Below are 24,115 nucleotides of genomic sequence, written 5' to 3'. Positions count from 1 at the left end.
ATCATAATTACTGTCCTAACTGCCCTGATTCCACTTAGTCATGCCAGTAAGAGACTGGCATTCAGTAGTAGCCGACAGATTGATTTGAATAATACTCACTAATCTGTCACACAGACATGTAATGCCTTTATTTACCTTTTATTTAAATCTGTGCTTTGTCTTCAAAGAAAAACAGTTCCCCCTCTCATAGTTTTCCTCTGTTGTGCAGGTTTGGAAATGACGTCCAGCACTTCAAGGTTCTTCGTGATGGAGCTGGAAAATATTTCCTATGGGTGGTGAAGTTTAATTCCCTCAACGAGCTGGTGGACTACCACCGCTCCACCTCGGTCTCTCGCAACCAGCAGATCTTTCTGCGAGACATAGAGCAGGTCCCCCAGGTAAGAAGAGCACGCCGCCGTCTACGCTCCACAGCCTCAAACTAAGATCTAAGGATCATCGCCTGTGAACGATTGTTTGCTTAATGGTGCGGTGTATAAACTATTAAGAGTTAAACATGTGTTTTATTTGAGGATATAATGGGATGTTTCTTTACTAGAACCATACGTGCTCATAAATATAGATCAGTGGGGAAGCTAAGTCCAGTTGTCAGCTTAATCACATGGGAACAAACTTCTAGTGACTCTGATCTGTGGTGCTGTAAATTATAAATATAAATTAATTGGCATTGTATGAGTCACTCATTAATAGACAGTGTATTGCTGAAAGTCGATGGCAGTCGGCACGCTACCAGATTGGAGAAAGATATAACGTCCAGATTTAGTGATATCTGCGTGATATCTGCGTGATATCTGCGTGATATCTGCATGATATCTGCGTGATATCTGCGTGATTTGGGACGTCGGTCAGTGGAGGTGGAGTAAGCTCCTGTGAAGCTGGTAGCCGGCGGGTCTGAGGGACAGCAGCAGGAGAAAGAAGCAAGGAAGTGTGGCCAAAACTACACCGGAAATGAAAAGATGAGAAGAAGAGGCAGGTAACACAGCCAGAGGGAAAGAGAGAAATTGATATACTCAACAGACATGTCTGTTACAGATAGGAAGAGGGGGCAGAAAGATAGTGGAGCAGGATGCTGCTGTTTATTATTGTAGGTGGACTATCTTTGACCACCGAAATGCTTGTTTTCTCACATTTTTGAAACGTTATGCTCAAAGAGCTTGTTGGATATATTTTATACCGCCATCTAGTGGACCGAAGAAGCAATTGTTACCAAAAGGTTTAATTTGTATTCGCAATATTTTAAAGTTTATATAAAAAAGAAAAGATTTATACAATTTATACAATGTCACTAACACGTCTTTCAACCTCTCTCTCCTTGTTTTGATCAAACAGCATCCCACATATGTGCAGGCGCTCTTTGACTTTGACCCCCAGGAGGAAGGAGAGCTGGGCTTCCGACGCGGAGACTTCATCCAAGTCCTGGACAACTCTGACCCCAACTGGTGGAAAGGAGGCTGCCACGGCCAAACGGGCATGTTCCCCCGCAACTACGTCACGCCCGTCAATCGGAACATGTAAACAGTCAGACCATGTAAACAACAGCAACCATCACCACCACCACCACCACCATCATCATCATCGTTCTTGATCTCATCAACCCCCCCTCCCCCATCCAACTCCCAACCACCCCTCCACCCCTCTTCGCCATCCCGCGATAACGGGAGCAGAAAGGAAGAATGCAAACAACTGAAAGAGAGAGAGATAAAGCAGGAGTAGTGCCGTCGTAGGCGTCGCCGTGTGGGTGGCAGCTGAGCAAAAATCAACTTTCACTTGTGCTGAGAATGTTCACCTCTCCAGTGAGCGCCTCGGCGAGGACTGAACCATCTTTGAGGGAATTCTAAATGCAGATAAACTAAAGAGTAGTGCACCAACCGTGAAGATAACCAAATGATTCTACCGCTCCCACAGCTGCTTCTGTCTTCTCCTTAACTTCTTAACATTCTGCCTTTCTTTTGTGTTTTTTTTTTCTTTGCCGCATGTTGTTTTAATCACCTAAATGAAATGCCTACCGATAAATCCTAACTGTTTTAAAGAAAAAAAGATTTAAAAAAAATATATAAAAAAAAGAAGAAATGGTTTCAAAAATGTAAAAAAAAAAAAAAAAAAGAGGAGAGAAAAAAAAAAGATGCAATCTACAGTACAGCAAGTTTCCATGTCTAAGATCATTGGCACGAGAGCATTGTACATCAGCCATCGGCTGTATAAATAAATCAACTATAGAGAATCCATTTTTTAAGAATATATATTATATATTTGTATGTGTTTGTCTGTTTTACCTCTCATCACAAATTGTATTTTTTTTTTTTTTTTTTTTTTTTTCATTTGTAAATTATGTTAAATCTTTTTGTTAGTCTGGATAAGACCTAGTAGCTCTAGGATGTGCTGAATTGTCTTTTTTCTGAATCTATCTGGGGGCTCTCAGAGAATACAGCATGTAATTTAAGCGGTCATAAAGTTCCATTGGAAGAGGTTTCTCTTGTCTGTAATGCAAGGAAAGTAAAGTTAGTTCTCTGAGAAGAAACTAATCGTGTCAGGAAGCTAATTCTGACCAGTGAGCAGAGCCATGAGTGCTGCAAGAGCTGTCGTATTACAAAGCCCTGTATAAAGGTCAGCCACCTTTTCAAAGCCAATGTATTTATTGCAGCCATTTTACCTGGGCAGTGAATGTAGCTGACTTGAGTCCACAGACATTAACATGAGGGAAGCGAGGTCGGAGAACTGAACTACACAAACCATGCAAGGGACTTTTGAAAAGACGCAGCGACGTCGTCGATTTCCGAGAGCGAGAGAGAGTGTGGTATGTGTGCCAGGATATGTACAGGTAGTTCACAAGCATATTCACAAGCGCTCACCACATGCATGCATACAGACGCTCCCCTCCTTGTTATACCTGCACGTAGCAACGAGGCCGAGTTTGGATAATCACGTTGTGTAATCACCAGTGCAGATTCGCAGCTGGCACGGATTAACAGTTTCAGAAAACTGAGAGATTGTCTTTTATGCTAAAAGTTGAGAGATCAGCTTAAATGATGTAAAAGTTGTTTTGTTTTTCTTTTTTTTTTCTTTTGTCCAATGTGGTGTATGGTCGAGCACTTTTTTTTTTTTTTTTGTTAGCCATTATTGATTTCCAGTCCTGTCTGTGCGTTTGTGTCACTGTTTTCTTGTTCTCTCTGGATAGTGCCTTTCTCTCTGGTGTTTCAGTGTCTCCGACCTGCTACTTTGAGCCCCCCCACCCCCCTCCCCTCCCCTTTTATGGGGCCTGCCAATCCTGCAGTGAGAAACAGTGTATATAATCCAACCTGTCCCATCCAACAACGCCCCTCCCCCCCTACCTCCCGCTCCCCACATCAACCCGCCTCCACCTTTATCCTCACCAACATGGAACTCTTCTTATTTAAGTGTCTCTCGCCTTGTCTTACCTAATGATACTGTTTTTTGTTTTTGCTCTTTTTTTTATTTGCATTTGTTTTTTTGTTTTTTTTTCAATTAATAAAATGCAATTATTAAAAAAAAAAAAAAACGAGAACAATGTTTTTGTGGTCTGTATTTTGAGATGCAAGTGTGGGCGCCCATTCAGGCTCCTTGTGCTTTACATATTGAACTAATTACATCTTTACAACCTACTTCCAGCCTCTCCAGTTTTAGTCACAGGGCTGATGGTCTCTGCAGATCCGATCCCGGCCTCCCAGCGGTGCTGAGGAGCCGAGTCTTACGTTTTTTTTACAGGATCTGGTTTGGTTCATTTGGGGCGAGTGTTTTGATTAAATCTGACTTTTTTTAGCTTTGATTTGGTTGCTTTTCCTCATTCAGAAAGAAAAAAGCCTGGAGATAATACTGCCATATACTGTATGATAATAATCCTGACTACAATAAGCTGCATATTTTTGGTCATTTGTTTGGTTTCGAGGTAAAACAAGACTAACATTTGCTAAAACCAAGCAACAATTTGATGTTCCTGTGTCTGGTTTTGTGTCTCGTTCTACTTTTGTTATGAAACATTGAAATGTCTGTGTGAAAATATAATGTAATAGGTTGGAGTCACATGAGTCCTAAGTCTGTTACACAACAATGTTTGTCTAAAGTTTGCTCACATTTAAGTGAGGGCAGTGCTGCGTTTTATTTCTTATGAATCCAACTTTTTGTTTATGAAAGAAACATGGCTGGTGTCTTCTTTCAAAGGTTAATATGAATGTAAATGTTTCTAAATGAATGCATCTCCCCACCTCAGACCGCCCGTGGTTTCTATACGTGGGGGTGCAGTATGAAAAGCAGCTTGCAGACTTGACACTTGCTTGGGATTAGTCAGTAATACATCAGCCAAATATCAAAGCGAGCTCTGATATGTTTGGCAGAAACGCTGTTGAGGACGGCGGTCTGTGTGAACGTCAGAGAAGCCGAGTTTGAGAGCTGCGTTATTCAGCTTTGATCATCAAACCTGAACCTGCAACACGTTTCAAATGAATCCATGCTTTGATAAATGTGAAATAACACACACGAGCATATGCGTGTATAGATGGTCTCGCCCAGCCAGACGCATTTAATGGTATTGCCTCTGTCATGCTTGTGTTGGATTAAACCACCTCTATATATAATCTGTGAACGCCGACTCAAGACGCGAGGCCACGTGTCGTGTTGACACCCTTCCTGAGTGGCTCTCGAGGCGCGGATGACATGCGCGCGCCCGTGGACGCGAGGAGGAGGCAGTGAAGAGGAAGCTGCGCCGCTGTGCATGCAGCCCAGTGAGATCTGTGACGCCCCGTTAGCCTCGGTCTGCTGCACCGTCTGCTCCACTGTTTGGACGTCCAGCACTCAGCGCGGATCTCCTCTCGCTCTCCGCTTTCACTCGTGTCGCCTTGAGCGGGCCGTGACATCAGTGTTGCTGTCCCCTTTCCGGCCCTCTCATCTGGAATGTGTTTTAGTTATGAAAGCTATCAGGCTGCTCCAGTGCTTTAAAGGTTGAGTGGGTGATTCTATTCAGAAACACGTCCTGTTATATTACTTGAGATTCTTGTAACATACTAGCAATGAATACATGCTCTGACATCTTTTTTTTTTTAAATGTCATCTCCGGCCATGGCAGGACTAAAACCCCGTCCAATCAAAAAAGCCATCAGAAGAAAATAATTGGATGGCCTGCCTGTCTGTCAATGCTTACTTCCTGATTGGCACTCTTTTTATTATTATTTATTGAACATACCACAAACATACAAAAGCTTGTAGAGGAAAAACACACAAGCAATAAAATATATTGCAATCCTTTATAAAAAAAAAACCCAGAAAAAAGGGAATTCATGCAAAGTAAAAATAAATATTTTCCAATCACCTATGCAAGACCATTAAAATACAAAAGGGAAAAAGAGGCAACACCATGAAATAAAAGGAGTATATTTCAAAACAGTAAGAAATGAGATATATCGCCATAAATCTTTCTTGCTTTTTTAAATAATTTAAAATTATTTATAAACCAAATAAAGGATGGCGTACTGTTTCTCCATTTGCTACAGTGAATATGATATTTACCTATGAGAATGATAATGTTAATAAAATCAGAAGTAGATGAATTAAGATTGTCCATGTGGATGGATGGATGGAATGTCATTAACCTTGAGGGATATCCAATTTTTAATAGCTGATTGGCACTAGTTGCTGTTCTGGGGGAGGGGCTTTGAACAGAGCTCTGGACGAAGGGGGCGGGACTTTTGGGGTTCGGTGATGCGTTCAGAGTCAAAGTCTCTGTGGTTTTTCCAAATGACCTACTCTGCCTTTAATGGGAAAGTAACGCAGTGAGACGTTTGTGGGCTCAGTCGCCCACCGATGGCACATCTATTCAAATCGAAACAATAAAAGAAACTAAACTATCTAAAATAATAAGTCTCATTATTGTGAGAAGCTCTCCCAATCTCTGCCCCCGGGGGGGGGGTTTTGCCTCTCAAGCTCCACTAGGCTCTTTGCCATATGTTGCTGCTGTATAGTCGTGCCAGCATTAAAAGCCCACTGCTCTCCACTCGTTTGGACATTTTAAGATGATTTGGGGATTTGCAAGTGAGTAGGACATTTCGTGCAGGGCTGAGAAGATTATTATCAGCGTGTGAACTGGTGACCTGTGAGTGCCAGTCACTCGGGGTCATTATTATAGTCAGTGATAGTTTTAGTTTAGTCGAGACGCACACATGCATTGACACTGTTGTTCATAGATAAATAGGATTCAAGTAAAATGAAATAAGATGTCTGGATTTTGTAGACGTATATTATGTATTTATTTAATAAATATACTCCCTGTGGAAAATGCATTTGCTATAGGAAAATGAAGGCCTTGTTCCCTGTATATCATGGGAGTATCACGGATGGATTACCGAACAGGCCTACCGGGTATAGGCCCGGGGACACTTGGACCTAAACCTCTAAGTAGAGACACAGTCATTTTGAGTCTCTTTAACTGTGGGTGTCTTGCCCCGTTGTGGGCTGAGTTTGGGGCCCTTTGAGAAGTCTGTGTTCAGGGGCCTGTTGGCTCATACTGTCCGTGGTTGCAGGCGGTTGGAGTCACAAATAGTAGCTTATTGATATTCCTGCCCATGTTTACTGTTATTATTGATCTCACTCCTAACTCCCTCCTGTAATATACTGAATTAGGAACCATTGAAGGTGCAGTGTATCAGATTGGCCACTACTGATTGCTGGTAATAACTGTATTACTTTATTATTATTATTATTATTATTATTATTATTATTATTATTACTACTACCTCTGCTAGTCTGTTGTTGCTGCTGTCTCACTACTAACTAGAAAACATAGCAAAACAATCTTTTTAAACTCAGATTTTCAATTCAAACTGATTTGGTCTCCCGAGACTGCTGGACGCTGTCTATTCAAGTCATTTATGGTATATTACTGCCGCCTACTGGTTGATTTCCACACTACAAGGATCAATCGAAATATTATGTGTTGCCAGCTTTCGGTAGATTTCAATTAATAATCAGATGTTGTATGAGAGACACAAACACTGCATTTTTACTCAGTGGCGGTAGTCACATGTGTTTGTGTATGAGTGAAATTTAAAATGGCTGCACCCTCAGAGAGAAATTACGTTGTCGACAAAGATTATTCTTTAAAGTATTTTTGACTGCTATATTTCTTAGTGTGGATAAATACTTTCAAATACAACCCAACATTTACCGCTAATGAAAGCTTAGTCTCCCGTTGTCGTTACAAAAGTAAAAATAATTTGGGATTTATCGATCTAAATAAAAACACTAGCAATTACGCGTATCTGAGCAGTGGGGGGCGCTGTTGGATTGTTTTTAAAACCAATACAGTGGTGAGTTCGGCCACGTCTACTATACCTTGCTTTGTTGACTTACCTTCAACACATAAATGTGTGGTCGTTTTGTGGGTAGAATGGTATATCCAAAACGGTACCGTGATTCAAAAACACTGCTTAAATAAAGTGAAAAAGTGAAAACGTAATTCGTTGTCGGCAGGATTCGAACCTGCGCGGGGAGACCCCAATGGATTTCTAGTCCATCGCCTTAACCACTCGGCCACGACAACATACCCCATTACATTATATCACACCTTTTTATACCGCATACTCAGGATATGATATATGATATGGGAAATATTGTTAATGATGTAAAGTGAAGCCGTCTCAGTGACATCTAACTGTATATGGGTAACAGTTGTACGATATTTGGGAAAGAAAACTACATAACGTTAATTTGTAAAAGGAGCGTAGTCGGCTTATATATTTAGGATTGAATAAATAATGTAAAACCCTGGAATTATATTGTGAGTTGGTATTTGATAAACTGATCAAATATGATGTATACTCGTCCGTCATACTGTATGACACCTTGCGTGACTTTAACGCATCAAGAATATAAGCAGGTAGAACATATAACCATATTACGAAAATTCTATATATTTTGACCACATCCTCCAACACATATTCCACCTGAAAGTCTATGTGCGCATTTAACACCACTCGTTCTCGCCTATTTAGGAAGCTGCCGTGAAATGCGGTTCTGCAACAACCCGCACACGTATCATTAAAAGTGAAACTGCACACATACTTCCATAAAAAAAATGAATCGTCGTACGTGAAAGTAAGTGTGAGTGATTGTCATTTCAGTCATTGTTGCCGCTGAGCTGGAAGCAGTAGCACCACGTGACTCTCCTCTAGTTGCGAGCCTGCTGTTTGTTCAGCCAGAGAGGCAGAGAAGAAGAAAAATGGCGGCTCTAGGCGAACCCAAACGGGACGCCGGGCTAACGTTTTGAGCTTTCACACCCGAAAAGACACGGGGGCTCCCCGGGGTTACTGCATCGCCTGAATCCCCGCCGGTCCAGCTTTGCAGCAGTGCCGCTTTCGCTCGCGTTCGCGTAGGCTACACAAACGCAAAAATTGGGATTGTAATATAATAGATTTCGCCTATCATGAGAGGGAAAAGGGGCAGGCCGCCCAAACCGCTACAAGCCGAGGAGTCTTCCCCAGCCACGGCCCGGGGTTTACGACCCAGGAGGAATCTAAAGCCCAGGTTCAGGGACAGCGGGGACGAGGACGTCGAGAGCCCCACGAGGGAACCCGCCAAGTCGGCCAAAAAGAGGAAAGCGGGTTCCGTCACGTCAACACGGGGCAGGGGACGAGGTAGAGGCGGCGGTGGTGGGAGAGGAGGCAAAAGGGGCCGCGGAGGAAAGCGCACGGCGGCGTCCAAAACAGTGGTGTACGACGACCACGAGAGCGACGAGGAGGACGACGCTGTCAGTCTGAGGTCGGAAGAGGACGAGTTTGTTGAGGAGGAACCTCAGTCCGAGGAAGACGAGGCCCTCAAAGAGGAGTCCGATTGCCTTGAAGAGGATGTGCTGGACGAGGAGGAGGAGGAGGAGGTGGCGGATGATGCCAGCTACTGTACAGAGAGTAGCTTTCGGAGTCAAGGCACACACGCTAGCACCCCGGGTAAATAAACACCACCATCAGGCAGTTGGTTAACTACACAGTGTCTCAACGTGCACTGCAGGCGTCGGGAAAAGCCTCCATAAATGCTGCACGTTGTTGATTTTGATCAGTGCAGGAAGCAGTAAGGTTATTGTTCAAAATGGAGAATGCACACTGTATGAACACAGGCCGCAGTGAGCTCATTGACTGCCACTGCAGGTGGATTGGATCGGTAGCTGTATTACTAGTCTAGCTGATTGTCAACACACTTCAAAGCACGCCTTTCAAAACACTCACACTTGCTTTTACGAATTACCGCGAATGCATCTTCACTCAAAATAGTATATCAGTTAGCGTGCTAGCGTGCTAACGTTAGCAACTGAAATTAGCTCATGATGCGTGCTGTAATCACGCTAACGTTGGATAACGGTAACTTTACGTCCTTAAAATACCCTCAATACTAGCTGATGTGTAGGCGAACTGTCACCTGTGATTTCTGAATGAATGAATATACAAAAAAAGAAGACAGAAACTAGTTAGTTAGTTAGCTAGCTAATTAGCGTGGCTAGCATACCTGTCATTTTACACTTGAGCAGCTTTCAACTTAGTCAACCCCAGTTCATCCCTCCAAAGCTCATAAACACGACAGCTTATGTCTCTCAAGGGGCAGCACCAAGAAAAGCGGTTGTAATGTGTTTTCTGACTGACATCAACGTGATTTGCCTGCTGGAGAGCTAATGTTTTCCTAGATTCAGCTTCGTTTAGCTAAAAAGTAGCACACCACAGGATAAGTTCTAAGTTTGCTACCAACTTGGAACCAGACTAATATGTTGAATTTCATCTCTGAGTGCTTATGGCGACTAAATCACACCGTAGACTTGAGAATAATGTGAATTACTACTAAATTTCGAAACTGCACTGTATAGCATCTTCAGCTGCATGTTGGAGGTAGAAAAGTTGGTTGTTGCCATACAGGCCTGCAGATGAGCAGGATGAGGTTGATCACGTTACCATCATGTGTAATGTTACAATAACTGATGTAGTCTATGGATCCAATCATCTAATTATGGTTTACCAATATAATTTCTGTATCCTACAGGGAAGAAAAAAGTACGGGCTCCCCGACCTCACACTCCCATCTTTGAGGAGAAGGAGATTCCTCCTCTTAAGCTTCCCGAGACCTCCGAGGATCTCCTGGTGCCTAGTGAGGAGCTGCTCAACGCCACCTCCATCTACGAGGTGATACGGAACTTCAGCACGGTGCTGCGTCTGTCCCCCTTCCGCTTTGAGGACTTCTGCGCAGCACTTGTAGGCCAGGAGCAGTGCACTTTAATAGCAGAGACCCATAATTCCCTGTTGAAGGTCATCCTACGTGAGGAGGACACCTCCAACACTACCTTCGGCCCCGCTGACCTAAAGGACAGCGTCAACTCCACTCTGTACTTTATTGATGGCATGACATGGCCTGAGGTGTTGCGGTCGTACTGTGAGAGCGACCGGGAGTACCACCATGTCCTGCCATATCAGGAGGTGGATGAGTATCCCTATGGTCCGCTTGAAAGTAAGATCAAGGTGTTACAGTTTTTGGTGGACCAGTTTCTGACCACCAACATCGCCCGCGAGGAGCTGATGTCCGACGGCAGTATGCTGTATGATGACCACTGCCGCGTGTGTCACCGCCTGGGCGACCTGCTGTGTTGCGAGACCTGCTCGGCGGTCTACCACCTGGAGTGTGTGAAACCGCCACTGGAGGAGGTTCCAGAGGACGAGTGGCAGTGCGAGATTTGCGTTGCACACAAGGTGCCAGGTGTCACGGACTGTGTGACGGAGGCGCAGAAGAACAGGCCCTACATCCGCCAGGAGCCCATTGGATATGACCGCCACCAGAGGAAATACTGGTTCCTCAACAGAAGGATTATTGTGTAAGTTAGGACCCTCACTGCCTTTCTGCTCCACTAGGTTTACCTTTCTGTGTCAACGGCTTCATTTCCTGCTCATTGCTTCAATGCAACAAGTTGAAATTTGGCATATAGCAATATGTATTATTAAAACACAGAATCACATGCTCATTAATGCAGGGATTTTGATTTTAGCCACATTGCTAGTTTCTTAAAAATTCAGTTAGTTAGTTAATTGTATAAATATAGCTCACAAGGTATGGACCGTAGTAATAACATGAGTATGTTAAAGTATTTACTACATAGGTCTATAATAGGTATGTACAGTTAGGGCAATAGTAGTGTGTAGGAAAGTAAGTATAGAGGCACAAACAAAACCAATTTGGTAAATAAAAATAAAAAAAACCCATGTAAACAAAATTGCAGCTGGGTTGATTACAATTTCCTGGAAGGAAGTCTCACATTCCCAGATGCTGCATGCATGCAAACACGTGTATGTACTGTTCCACGCTAAAACCTGAAACAGCTGTCGAACGAAAGCGAAAGTTGCAGTGAAAATCACGTGGAAGGCAGCAGCGTGCTTCTGTGTATGTAGTCATTACTTTGATTGGATGGAGGTTTTAAAAGAGACACGCAATCCAAGCCCTTCATCTTTCCCGGCAGTGATTGTGTTGCCTGGTTACCTCCTCACCCCCTACGTTAGACTTACTGTGAGACGGTGTCTGACAGAGCCTACTAATGTTTTTGTATTGGGTTTGTTTTGTTTTTAAGTCAATGTTGCTGGAGCTGAGCTGTTGTGCACCAAGAGATTACCGAGTAGTTGAGCCTGTAACCTGTCCTTTTTAATTTTTCACAAATGGTTGTTATGATTCTGTATGAATCAACTGACTATTGCAATATAATTTAATTCTTGTACTGATACTTTTTTTTATAGAGGAGTTGATTTAATTCAACACAAAGCATAAAGGACAATGTTTCTTTAAGTAAACTCATGCAAATGTTTCCATATTTACCAGCCCTTTCATTGGAGTGATTGAGGAAGTAAAGTAGTTTTGTTCTGGTATTTAACAATTTTAAGCACCTTTTCCTGTTCTAACCCCCAGGGAAGTGGACGGGGAGCACGAGAAGAAGAAGATCTGGTACTATAGCACCAAGGAGCAGCTGGAGGAGCTCATGGAGAGCCTGGATAAGCAGTACTGGGAGATGGACCTCTACGCCACCCTGGAGGAGATGAAGGAGGAAGTGCAAGCTCACATGGCCATCACGGAGGACCTTACCAACAAAGCCCGTGGAAACAATAGATCCTACCTCTCCGCTGTCAACGGTACAAGTTTGCTATTGTCTTGATTCCCCTAAAAAAACAGAGATACATTTGAACCTTGCAGTAGTGTAATCCTGTGGTACCTACGAGTAGGACGATGTTCATGTGAGCAGCATTCGAAGGGAAAGTATTCATCTGACAGCTAACTTATCGGAGGGAAGGCGACTGTTTGTGTCCTGCAGGGTTCCATTCAGAAACAGTCTGTGGAAGCTTCAGATAACACAGTTCCTATCCTCAGGCAGCAGTGCTCTGCTATGGTGACAGTCAACTCACCAATGTTAGGTGCTAGCTTTTCTTCCTTCTTCACGCAACTGTTTTCCTCCTCTTACCTCCAAGGAGACCTAGTGGTTAGACAGCCCTTGATGACTTTGCCAGCAGTTTCCAGTGTGTGACAAGGGGCCTTATCTGTGTTCGTCACAGTTTCCCTGTGTCTGTCACCAACTTAACTGCCAGTATGTTTTATTGGGGGACGTGTCTCTGGCCTTCTGTAGAAATCTGGAGGTCTGAATAAGTATTCTGCAGCCCTAAATGGAAGAAATGTTTTATATAAAGCTTTTTTTTTTTCCCGTCATAAGTGATTTGTGGGTGTTGCTGCTGCACCACAGTGCTTCCTGTGTTCTACGTTGAAGACGTTGGTAACGTGGCTTTTTCTTTCCCAGTGAAAACGTATGAAACGTTAGACGGATAGGAGATTACATTTGGATAATCAGGCCTTCTGAGGAAAGAAAATATGCCTCAACTTGGATCTATGTGGATGTGAATAACTTCCTTTGCTGGGTTAGCTGATCTGTAGACCCTAGATATACCTGAGTCTAAGACCATGTTCACATTATTTCTATGTTGTTATATTTCTTAATTTATATACAACTTGTCAAAGTCACCTGGAGCTGATGAGCAGCATTTGGTCCACTGGAAAATGTGATGCCGCTGTTACTGACCAGAACGCTTCCTTCAGATATTGCTGAAAATGTAATCGAAGCTTCGCTAATGTGAGGATTTGCTGCTTTTTAAGAAATGCGATAGTAAACTGAACATCCATGGCTTTTGGACTGATGGTAAAACAAGATAGTTGAAGACATAATGTTGGTTCTGGGAAATTACAAGGCTTCTTTTTTCTTTTCATTTCTTTTTTTTTGGTTTTATAGAAGAATTGAAGATTAATTGGCAGATCTATCAATAAACATGTTTGTTGCAGCCCTGATCATTTTTCATGGGAGCAAATGTGAGGAATTAGTAGTATAATGAAATACTGAATGTAATTTAAATCTAATCTAATGTATTCATATTTATATCATCTGTTTATTTACTATGTAACGATCTCCTCCCAACTTGGATAATTAAAAAAAAAAAAAGAATATTATATATTAAACATATTATCAAGTATATTATTTAAAAAAATATGTTTCCCCGTTGCTTTCAGGTGTGGTTGTGGAGCGTGCGAAGGTCAGGCGAGAGGCACAGGAAGGGAAGAGGCGAGTAGAAGACCCAAAGCAGGAAGCAGAGACGGGTTCTGTGAAGACGGCTGAGGACACGTCTGAGATCACATCGCAGCTCGACAACGACGAGCACAAAAACACTGAGACCAAGGAAGACACTAGTTCACAAGGTATTCTGTCATTTTGTTTTACAAACCATTTCTCCGAAAATTACTCCTTAACAGAAGACCTAATAGTACTGATAACGGGTGTAGTTTTCTTTCTGCTGCTGTTCTTATGTTGTAAACCACGTCAGCGATCTCTGCAGCAGCAAGACCTTTACCTCTACGAAACCGTATTATGACGGTTTCGTAGAGGTAAAGGTCTTGCTGCTGGTATATTATGGTCGGTGTATTATGGTCGGTGCTGTTCGCCCTGTGCATGTATGTCGTACCACAGCAGCCGCAGATCCCCCTGCTGCTGAGGAGGGCTGCGTGTCTGACCCCGACCCCGGCTCGACCATCCAGGAGGCAGCCGTGCCTAAAACAGAGTCGCTTGAACCCGGCAAGGAAACGCTGCCGGTTCACAGCGGGAGCCGGGAGAGTGGGGCGTCCCCTCCATTGGCAAAGCAGGAAAAGACAGGTATTCCGAGTCAAAGACGGACTCATGTTGGCTTTGGTGTCCAGCTATCAGCAGCAGCTCTTGCCATTCATCTCATCCCTCCACTTCATGCCCTTCTGCCGGGCAGCACATCCATCTTCATCTGTCTGCCTGTCTGTGCTGGTTGCCACTAACCATGCCCTTCTCTTTCCCCGTCGCTCATTTGCCTTGCTGGGTGTAAAGCACTGGCTACTTTGGTTCCCTTTCAGTCTCTATACATTTGTAGTTTCATCGTCACTACAGAAAACTAAATGTGATTTAGTTATTTTTTTGAATGGCAGTGTATCCCTGGCAATCACTGGCGTGATTGTAGGTGTTCCAGTGCTTTGAATTTAGACCGTTTATGTATTTTCTTTTGTTCTAATTCCACTACGTCTACAAGGTTCAGATATCCGTCCAACACCTGATGGACCGCTGTGGCTGTTCCCTTGGCTTTTAGCATCATATGTTGCTATACTTCTATCACGAATGCTGTTTGTTTGGTTCAGACAGTTTGTTTATTGTCTTGTTGACTGGATGCTGTGTGTGTGTCTGACCATGTTATATTACATATTCCTGAGTCGAGAAGGAGGACTTTGTGATTCTCTGTGCGTAGAAATAATATTTCAGCCACAAGACTTTTAACAGTGGCCATTACATCCTCGTTTCTTCGAGTAGCTTGACCAAAACTATGCAGCTCTCACTGCTCATGCAACACTGGAGTGACCATAATATTCCTTTTCACACCATCTCTTCATAATCTTCAGTTAACATCTAATTAGATGGTGAGAAGATATTTAATTCTTCCTGACAGACCTCAAGCTGTTGTTGGCTGTTTTCTGCCTTTTATCTTTTCTTGACCTACTCTTGCGCATGAACCTCAAGCTGTTGCAGGCAACACCTGCTTTGCTAGCCAAATGGGCCATTTATTTTTGCTGCATTGTGTCGTGTTATGTCGTGTCCTGCGCTCACAGCCTTGAAAAGCATGCTTTTGGCACCGCGGTGGACGGTGTTCCTGGCATTTAGCTTGGGTGCCACGTCTGTCACAACCGGCTCCTTATTCTCATTCCAATTTAAGGGCATTTGGGTGGGTTCCTGTTGGTCGGACAAAAGGCCGTCTGCCGGGAAGCCCCACCTGCTACCTCGTCAACAAAGAGCCGCATATAAATGCAAGACTCCCTCTCCTCACAGTTCAAAGGCAGAGCTAGTGCCTTGATTTGGCTTTGCAGCAAGTTTACGGCTTGTTTTGGATTTCCATAGCCTTTTTTCTCGTGTAAGAAGTTGCAAGGTTTTGCTGCTACTGCAATGTATCACTAATGCTTCATTTTACGTTACATACTTTACGTTTCTGTTTATTTTTAGAAGACGATGTGAAAACCGAGTCTAGCAGTGAAGACAAGCACCTCGACACTTCCCAAGATCAGCCCCAGCAGCAGTCATCTCAACCAGAGGCGAGCGTTGGCAGCAGCCAGGTCTCAGGCCTCAGGAAACCAGAGCAGCCTGACCTGGCTGATCGGTCCTCCCAGTCCTCTTTCACCAGCCAGGATGGCACAGGTAAACACGAGTGAGGCCTGCCGGGGCCCGAAAAGTAGCTAAACACTGACTTTGGGTTGGGTTGGGTTTTGCATTGTCTCTCAGTGTCTCTGTTTCCACTTTCTGAATGTCAGACGAGTACAACAGGGTCAAGACTGATCAAGGGATTCCAGCAGGACAGGAATCCAATAACCAAACGGCCAGAGGCAGCGAAGAGGTGAGGCGTGGTTTTTCCACTTGCAATCTTAATGTTGTAGTTATTTTAATAAATCTGTTCTAACAGTTAGATTGACTAACTAGGATCCTGGATTTAATGCAGGCAAAGTGTTTTATGTTGGCATTAATGGTGCATTGACTATGCTGAATGTAATGAAAAAAGTAGAGAAACATCTTCATGTATCAAAATCGTTCTGATCTCTAGGAGTATTGTATTTTTACGTCCCATAGTTAATTTGAATGTAATGTTCCCTCTCACGTCTCAGTCATCTCCTGTGCGCTCTGATGGCGAGTCTACGCGTCTCAGCTTCTTGAAGAGGGACCTGACGGTGAATTTGAACACCTTGTTCAAACTGGGGCAGGAGGGCAAATACAGGGTCTACCACAACCAGTACAGCACCAACGTCCTGGCCCTGAACAAACATCAGCACCGCGAGGACCACGACAAGCGACGCCACCTCTCCCACAAGTTCAGCCTGACCACCGCGTCGGAGTTCAAATGGAACGGCTCCATCTACGGTTCGCGGAGCCTCACCGTCTCCACCCTGCGTCTCACCATCATCCAGCTGGAGACGAGCGTTCCTGGACCTTTTATGCACCCTAACTGGGCTTCGCACAGGTAAAATGCAGATCAAGTTAACATGAGGCTCTTAAGGAAAGGAGCCGGTAAACAGGAACCGATACAAACTTGACTTACCAAGTTTTGTCAAAATAATAAATGGCTATTTATACATTAATTTCAAGTAGGGATGTTCAAATATGATGACTGTTTGGGGAAGAAATATGCAGGCCTGCTGTGTTATCTATTGTTTTATATAATCTGTGTCTGTTTTTCTTTTCAGGACCAACTGGAACAAAGCAGTGCAGATGTGCAGCAAGGCCAGGGAATTTGCTTTGGCCTTGGCCATACTGGAGTGTGCCATCAAACCAGTGGTCATGCTGCCTGTATGGAAGGATTCTCTTGGACACACAAGGTAAACAACTGTCGGCACAATAATAAGCACGTTAGTGTGTAGTGTGCTTTCCAAAATCTATCAAATCATTCATTTTAGAGATACATTTTTATGAAACATGAATAAATGATGTGTCCATCAATCTTAAAAATTGGCAGGTACATATTCAATTCATCTATTTGAACCTTTCAGTGAGGCAGTTTGAGTCTCAGATATCACATACATGTATGTATTCATATACAACACAGTACAGTTGTATATTCAATGAGAATGTGTACCATGCTTTAAGCATGGTATAAGAATTGTCATATATATGCACAAAAAACAATGTGATTGGTCAGTAGTATGTGAGATATGCAGCAGACAGATAAACACTCACAACCGAAACTGTAGACAAAATACAAACCAGTGTTATGTGGTTGACATTTTAAGCACTAAGATATTCCAATACTCGATTTTCTTCAAAGTTCAAGCATTGCACACTGAATAATAACATTTCATTTTGTTACTGCACCTCACATCTTAGTTGCATACTGTACTTTCTTGCTTCAGGCTCCATCGTATGACCTCCATGGAGCGGGAGGACAAAGAGAAGGTGAAAAAGCGCGAGAAAAAACTGGAGGATGAGGAGACGCTGCTGCAGGCAACTTGGGTGAAGTACACCATTCCCATCAAGCACCAGGTAAAACAACAGTCTTTCATCTGTTATCCACTTGCTCCTGGAGCCATGGAGGGGGTTTTACATGGTGCATACTGATCTAGAGCAGCACTTCCCAACATTTTAATCAGACGTAACCCCACAGCCCTGTAAGATTAATCATGTATTACCTTCAGCTAACTGTTTAGTTTATAGCTCTCTGTTCTTTGAAAACTGGTTTAGTTGAGCTAATCTGCGATCTCTCTTCGTATCCCCTGACAACTGAAGAAGTACGAGTAGTCCTGGTTGGAAAATATTGTCAGAGCTTTATTATGTCATTGTGGCTGCTTTACAGTTAATATTGGGTCTCCGTGATAATATGTATACATGTTCTTCAATCTGAAAGCTTCATTATTTGGGGCCTCACCTGTGTGGTTTTCTCTCAAGGTGTGGAAGCAGAAGGGGGAGGAGTACAGGGTAACGGGGTATGGTGGCTGGAGCTGGGTCAGTAAAACTCATGTGCCACGGTTTGTGCCGAAGCTACCAGGCAACACAAATGTGAACTACCGCAAAGAACTGGAGGGTAAGGGTAATATTTCCTCAACTAATTCTCCTGCTGCTGGCAATGTGGCTCACATCGTGCTTTTTTTGCTGTCTTCTTTGTAGCTAAAATGAGGAAGGAAAATGCAGCAGTTTGCACTAATAAGCCGAAAGAGCTGATGGAAACCGAGAAGCAGACTTCTCAGAACACACCAGATGGGGACAATGAAGAAGCACCCATCACTGCGTCTTCTGAGAGCACTTCATCAGAGGAGGACTGCAAACCTCAGACCTCAAAAGAGGAAGAAAAACCCACGGAGGAGGAGGAGCAGGAAGAGAAGAGAGAAGATGCAAAAATAGAGGTTGACCCCTGCACAGAAACTGCTGCTTCAAGTGATGAGAAAGGTAAATCCTAAGAATTAAAATGTTCTCGCGTTTTATCTTTGGATTTCCCTTGATGCCATTTATGGACCGATATATTCATCATCCATCATCCACTGACCTCCTGTGTCTTTTTGTTATAGATGAAGCTGAAAACGACGGTTCAGCCTCGCCTTCGGTGCATCCAGTGAGAGAAGAACCGATCCAGAAAGTTGAACAACCCAAGAATGAGGAGCCATCCAAGACCTACTATGATGTTGTGAATGTCAGCGAGGGCTTCCAGCTGCGGACAGCTTATAAGAAGAAGGTGAAGCCGTCCAAACTGGATGGGCTTTTGGAGCGGCGGGTAAAACAGTTCACCTTGGAGGAGAAGCAGAGGCTGGAGCGAGTCAGACAGGCGGCGCTGCTCTCCAAAACGGCTTCCTCAAAGTCAGCTTCCGGGGTTAAGAGCGAAGGATCCACACTAGGCAAACAGCAGCCTGCTGTGACGCCGTGTGTAAAAGTAGAAAAGGAGGAGGGCCTTCAAGTGAAAGACCAGGTAGTCAAAAAGCTTAACTTTGAGCAGGAGCAGACGAAGGTCGAGGAAGACGTGGATGTCAAATCCGAAACCACAGCACCCAACCACAGCAAACAGGCCGAGGCAAATGCTGTGCAGGTGAGCTGTGGGGAGGCCGTGGCTCACACAGAAGTGAATGGAGGACCCTTGTCAAGCACGGAGCCCGACAGTAAAAACAATTGTATATCAGATGCGATAGAAGGCAAAGAAATAACACAGAAGCCAGAGGTGGTTCGCGTGGGGGAGAATCCCAAGAAACGTGGGTACGAGGAAATTGAGCAAGGCATTGACCAGAGTACAGAGGTAGACCACAGCAAGGCCAGTCCTGTGCAGGTGAATGGGAAACCTGGGGTTACAGCCCCTGCAGACCCAGCCAGTCGAGTCCAGGATGATATTAAAGAGCCTGTCAAGTCTCTGATGAATGGAAACCTCTCGCAAAATGACCTGTCCGACATCTGTCACCCACCTCCCCTGAAAGTCCCGAAAATAGAGAACCATGTGGCAGAGAAAGAGGACTCTGTCGATAAGAATGTGGATGTGGCTATGGACAGCGGGGAGACGGTACCTGCTAAACTTCCATCCTCGAGCCCTTCATGCCTGAACAGTAATAGTAGTGACAATAACAGCAGCGGCGAAGGTTTGAAGACTTGCGTTAATACCACCGCCACGGAGTCTCAAAATGCCCCGACAACCGACGTGTCCAGCAATACCAGTCAGTCTGAGGTACCGCCTACAGCAGCGAGCAGCACAGTCTCCTCCGTTACCACCACCCAGCCCGGCTCCAGGGCAGCTGACTCTCAGACTAAACTTCCACCCGCCGACACCAAGATGGGCCCCTCAACCAGCTCCATGACGATCAGCAAAGAGTATTCCACCAAAGACCGGGTCAGCCTTCTCAGGTTCTCCAAGTCCAAGAAGGCCCGCTCGGGGACAGCTCTGCCGTCCTACCGCAAGTTTGTCACCAAGAGCAGCAAGAAGAGCATCTTCATCCTGCCTAATGATGACCTGAAGAGAATGGCGAGGAGAGCAGGCATCCGAGAGGTGCCCATCTTCAACTACAACGCCAAGCCTGCCCTCGACATATGGCCCTACCCTTCCCCTCGGCCCACCTTTGGGATCACATGGCGGTTGGTGGACCATTTAGATCTTTTAACATTGATTGGGATTCTTAAGGATTGCATTGAGACCTGGCTCTTGTAGCATACATTTAGCAGCGTGGAAACCTTCTTTTAATTATGTTGAACAGTATCGATGCAGACTTAAGTTTTTTTCCGTGAGCACAATATTACCCAGATGTAAAAATACAAATACAGTATATTGAATTGTGTTTGTAAACATAGCTCCTGTTGTTTTCTTACGGCTGCGTCGCATTCAGGTACCGCCTCCAGACTGTGAGGTCGTTGGCTGGGGTCAGCCTGATGCTGAGGCTGCTGTGGTCCTGCCTGAGGTGGGACGACATGGCTGTGAAGCCCTCTGCTGCTGTAGGGACCACACGCAAAGGTGGGAAAATACACTGATGCTTCATCTGTATTGATCTTCCTTTGGGCTTCCTTCTCTGTCTGCCTTTCTTACATTAGTGTCTTTTTTAGTTCAAACGTATAACTTCTTATGTTATCTCTTCTGTTTCTGTGTGTCTGTTAAAGAGGAACTATTTTGCTCCTTTTCTGGTGTATACTTGTGTTTCAGGCTCCTACTAGAACATGTTTACATCCTACATTGCAAAAAACGCCTTTATTTTTCCCATCCTGGCTGTTCTGCAGCAGCTCTATTCAGCCTCTCTGAAAAGCTTGGTTTACCACAACCAGATAACAGGAGTTTTACTGCTGTTATCTGGTTGTGGTAAAGGCTTTAGGGTTTAGGCTTTGACACTCTGGAGACCTTTTACATGCACATAAAAGCGATACTACACAGCAAAGGAAAAGTGTAATAGATCCTATTTAATGGTTGCCATTTCAAATTAATTGTGCTGATACGTTTTATTCTTGTCCCAGAAACCACGGACACAGACATCACCACCACAGAGATCATAAAACGAAGAGACGTGGGGCCGTACGGCATCCGCTCAGAGTACTGCATCAGGAAGATCATCTGTCCCCTCGGAAACAGAGACACTCCCAAAGGTAAAAGCTCAACATCACAAACGGTGGATGATTTAAATAAAACAAATAGAAATTGAACATTTGAAGAAAGACCCAGATTGATTGCTGGAAGAGTTTTGTCAACTTTTAAATGAATTCAAAGTTTGTTTCTCTTTTGCAACGAGTAGAAACCCCAACTCCTCAGAGGAAAGGCCTGCGTTCCAGCGCCTTGAGGCCTAAGAAGCATGAGCCTGCCAAGCTGACCGGGCCGGTAGCAGTGGAGACCTGGGTGGCTGAGGAGGACCTGGAGCTGTGGGAGATCAGGGCCTTCGCTGAAAGGTGACAAACACAAAGCAAGCCTCCTCTGGCCTGTGGTCCCAAGCTTTATTGTTTTGGGGAACACTGAAATATTCAAACCTGTTGATCACCTTCTTCCTGGTTGTTACAGACTGGAGAGGGAGAAGTCGCAGGGTATTGATCCCTCCAAGACTGGCAGTACTCTGAGGACAGCAGAGGATGTCAAGGCCCATTTGGAGAATCAGCTGAAACAGGCCAGACAGGCTGCCCAGCAGGTGTGCACACTACACACACACACACACACACACACACACACACACGGTATCAGTTTTATTAACGATGTACTAAGAGATCAACCGACTCTACATGTCTAAAATGTTCCAACATTTCTGTTACAGAAGCGTCTGGAGCAGCAGAGGCCGGGTACCCCCGGCTCCACTCCCACAACAATGGCCACCACCTCGGCCAGCCCACCCAGCACTCCCAGCACCCCAGTGTCTGTGGGCCAGAGGACAGGTCAGGTCACACCTGGAACTAAGATGGTCCTGGCCTCCAAACTGGGCTCTCCTGTTTCCTTCCAGCAAGACAAAAACTTCCATCAGTCTTTTGCTTCCTGGGTCAAGCAGGGCCAGACCAACAACACCTCAGGTAAGCCGAAACCATGGCGGGTATCATTTGAGTCATCTTACTCCCATCTGGATCTCTAATTAGAATGATGTTGAGTTGCGCGCTTTCTGATCCACCATGTGTTAGAGGCAGGCAAACAACTTTGTTACAAGAATTATTTTTGTCTTTTTTTATCGCTGTTTGACAGCCATATCAGTTTGTAAGGAGACAATTATGGGCATGACTTTCCACAGCCATTCTTTTTTGTGTCAATTTCCACATTAGTAAATATGATTGGCTTGCCAAAATGTTTTTATGGCTCGTGGTGTCCACTTTTAATCCTGCTCAACCTGGATTTTCAATTTGAGTCCTTTTAACGAGATACTGGAGAGCCTGCGTATCCTCAGAATGTCAACACATGGCAAAGCAATAATCCCCAATTTAAAAAATATCAGCCCCTTCGTTGACTCAAACCTTCCAGTGGACACCACAGCCGTAGGCTGGCTATGGTGGGGGCCCTTGTGGGTACGCGTGACTGCAGGTGGCATGGTGTGTCTTGCAGCCTCCATTGGCTCGGTGTCCACCGTGGCTAGCAGCATCGCCACTTCAGAGCAAACCTTCCAGATCACTGGCAGCCCAGTGACTGTGGCTGGCCAGGTCCTCGCCGCCAAACTCCCGCTCCCCGCTAACAGCAAGATTGTCACGCTCAACATGCCCACCACTCAAGGAGGTAGGGAGCACGAGTATCATCCATTTCCGCTGGTTTGTGCTTACACACACCCACAATGGATGGAAGCGTTTCGATTAGCAATGAGCATTGATGATGCCACCAGTGTTAAAAGAGCTTCTGTGGCCAAAAGATTGGAGGTCTTTTTGCCTGAACTTTTGTCTGAGTTGTGTATAAACTACAGTTATCCCATGAACCGGAGCTTTTTACTGCTTTAGAGACCTTCTCTGCACTCAGTGCATGCCTCACCGCTTCTCTACATCCTTGTATCGCACCATCTACCCAATGCATATTTGCTTCTTTTCTCATGTAATTGTACTCATCAACAGGTGTAGTCCAGCAGAAAGTCCTGGGCATTTTCCCCTCTGGGCCCCCTGCAAACCTTCGGACCTACAGCACACTACATCCTACTACTGGCAACATCAACCTGAGAGCCACCACCTCCACAACTACCCAGCAACAGGTCTGTTGTCTTTCACTTTCTCCTTTTCAGTTTATACTTGAAGCTAGGGGGAATATTGAGCAACATGATTGATGGGTTTACCTTCGGTTGATGTTCTAGGTCATCGCAGCAGGAGGCCAATTGCAGCCCATCTCAACGATGAGCCAGTTAACTACCCCGTCTACCTCTGTGGGAACAGCAGTGGCCAGAAGTCCAGCGTTGCCTCAACAAGGTGTTCTGTCTCACTGATCATTTTTGTTTGCAAATAAATGTCTTCAGCCTTTGTGTCTCAGGCCTAACGAACAACAAATCAAACATTCTTTCTCCATCCTCATCCCCTCCAGGCCAACCTCAGCCGACTGTGACACAGATGGGTCCTGGTTCAACACCTGTACAAACTACTGTAGCTCAGAGGGCAGCAGGTCCTGCACCAGCACCTGGACAGTCACCTGTGGCTCCCTCCCAGCCCAACAGACCACAGCAGGGTCAAGTTAAACTCACTATGACACAGCTCATGCAGCTAACACAGAGTGCTCAGGTCAGGGCACATGTTTTTCTCCTCTATTCCTCCATACTATATATTTCTTGTTGTTGTGGGCATTTTTTGTTGTTGTTAATTTGCTCTTGTATAGTATCTTATATCTTTGTTATAAATTGAGCTGTAAAAAGAGAGAATTATATCACTGTAAGCTGATGGTAAGACTCCTTTGTCTACAACTCTGCAGGGTGGAAACCCAGGTCTGACGGTGGTGATCCAGGGTCAGGGCCAGACCCAAGGACAACTGCAAATCATCCCACAGGGTGTAACGGTCATCCCTGTTCCTGGTCAGCAGCTAATGCAGGCAGCCATGCCCAACGGCCAGGTCCAGCGCTTCCTCTTCACTCCCATCCCCCCATCCTCATCAGCTCCAACATCAGCACCCGCTCAGATGCCTCAATCCCAAATGTCAGC

General features: G+C 44.7%; 2 protein-coding genes across 6 annotated transcripts in view; both read left to right on the top strand.

The window, feature by feature from the left end:
• The window catches only part of grb2b (growth factor receptor-bound protein 2b), a 28,068-nt gene extending 24,848 nt beyond the window's left edge, over positions 1-3,220 (top strand). The window contains exons 5-6 of the mRNA XM_084036864.1: positions 209-377; positions 1,327-3,220. Of these exons, the coding sequence (XP_083892990.1) occupies positions 209-377; positions 1,327-1,512 (355 nt within the window). The 3' untranslated portion in view covers positions 1,513-3,220. The remainder of the gene's footprint in view (positions 1-208; positions 378-1,326) is intronic.
• Positions 3,221-8,198: 4,978 nt separating this feature from the next.
• Positions 8,199-24,115, top strand: part of bptf (bromodomain PHD finger transcription factor) — a 23,446-nt gene continuing 7,529 nt past the window's right edge. For 2 of the 5 annotated variants that reach the window (XM_084036792.1, XM_084036794.1), the window contains exons 1-23: positions 8,199-8,945; positions 10,024-10,846; positions 11,926-12,146; positions 13,564-13,749; positions 14,018-14,200; positions 15,560-15,751; positions 15,865-15,947; positions 16,213-16,565; positions 16,789-16,920; positions 17,452-17,581; positions 17,984-18,119; positions 18,203-18,481; positions 18,601-20,140; positions 20,389-20,513; positions 21,005-21,133; positions 21,280-21,430; positions 21,540-21,663; positions 21,787-22,036; positions 22,557-22,724; positions 23,051-23,184; positions 23,284-23,395; positions 23,508-23,701; positions 23,889-24,115. The exon at positions 23,889-24,115 is cut by the window's right edge and continues 800 nt beyond it. In XM_084036792.1, coding sequence (XP_083892918.1) covers positions 8,426-8,945; positions 10,024-10,846; positions 11,926-12,146; positions 13,564-13,749; positions 14,018-14,200; positions 15,560-15,751; positions 15,865-15,947; positions 16,213-16,565; positions 16,789-16,920; positions 17,452-17,581; positions 17,984-18,119; positions 18,203-18,481; positions 18,601-20,140; positions 20,389-20,513; positions 21,005-21,133; positions 21,280-21,430; positions 21,540-21,663; positions 21,787-22,036; positions 22,557-22,724; positions 23,051-23,184; positions 23,284-23,395; positions 23,508-23,701; positions 23,889-24,115 — 6,392 coding nt within the window. In that variant the 5' untranslated portion in view covers positions 8,199-8,425. The remainder of the gene's footprint in view (positions 8,946-10,023; positions 10,847-11,925; positions 12,147-13,563; positions 13,750-14,017; positions 14,201-15,559; positions 15,752-15,864; positions 15,948-16,212; positions 16,566-16,788; positions 16,921-17,451; positions 17,582-17,983; positions 18,120-18,202; positions 18,482-18,600; positions 20,141-20,388; positions 20,514-21,004; positions 21,134-21,279; positions 21,431-21,539; positions 21,664-21,786; positions 22,037-22,556; positions 22,725-23,050; positions 23,185-23,283; positions 23,396-23,507; positions 23,702-23,888) is intronic. The other 3 variants (XM_084036793.1, XM_084036796.1, XM_084036795.1) reach the window with 3 other exon arrangements.

This window comes from Eutrigla gurnardus (genome assembly GCF_963514095.1).
Source record: "Eutrigla gurnardus genome assembly, chromosome: 20".
Taxonomy (NCBI): Eukaryota; Metazoa; Chordata; class Actinopteri; order Perciformes; family Triglidae; genus Eutrigla; species Eutrigla gurnardus.
Note: the sequence above shows the minus strand (reverse complement) of the source record. Positions and strands in the feature narration are given on the sequence as shown.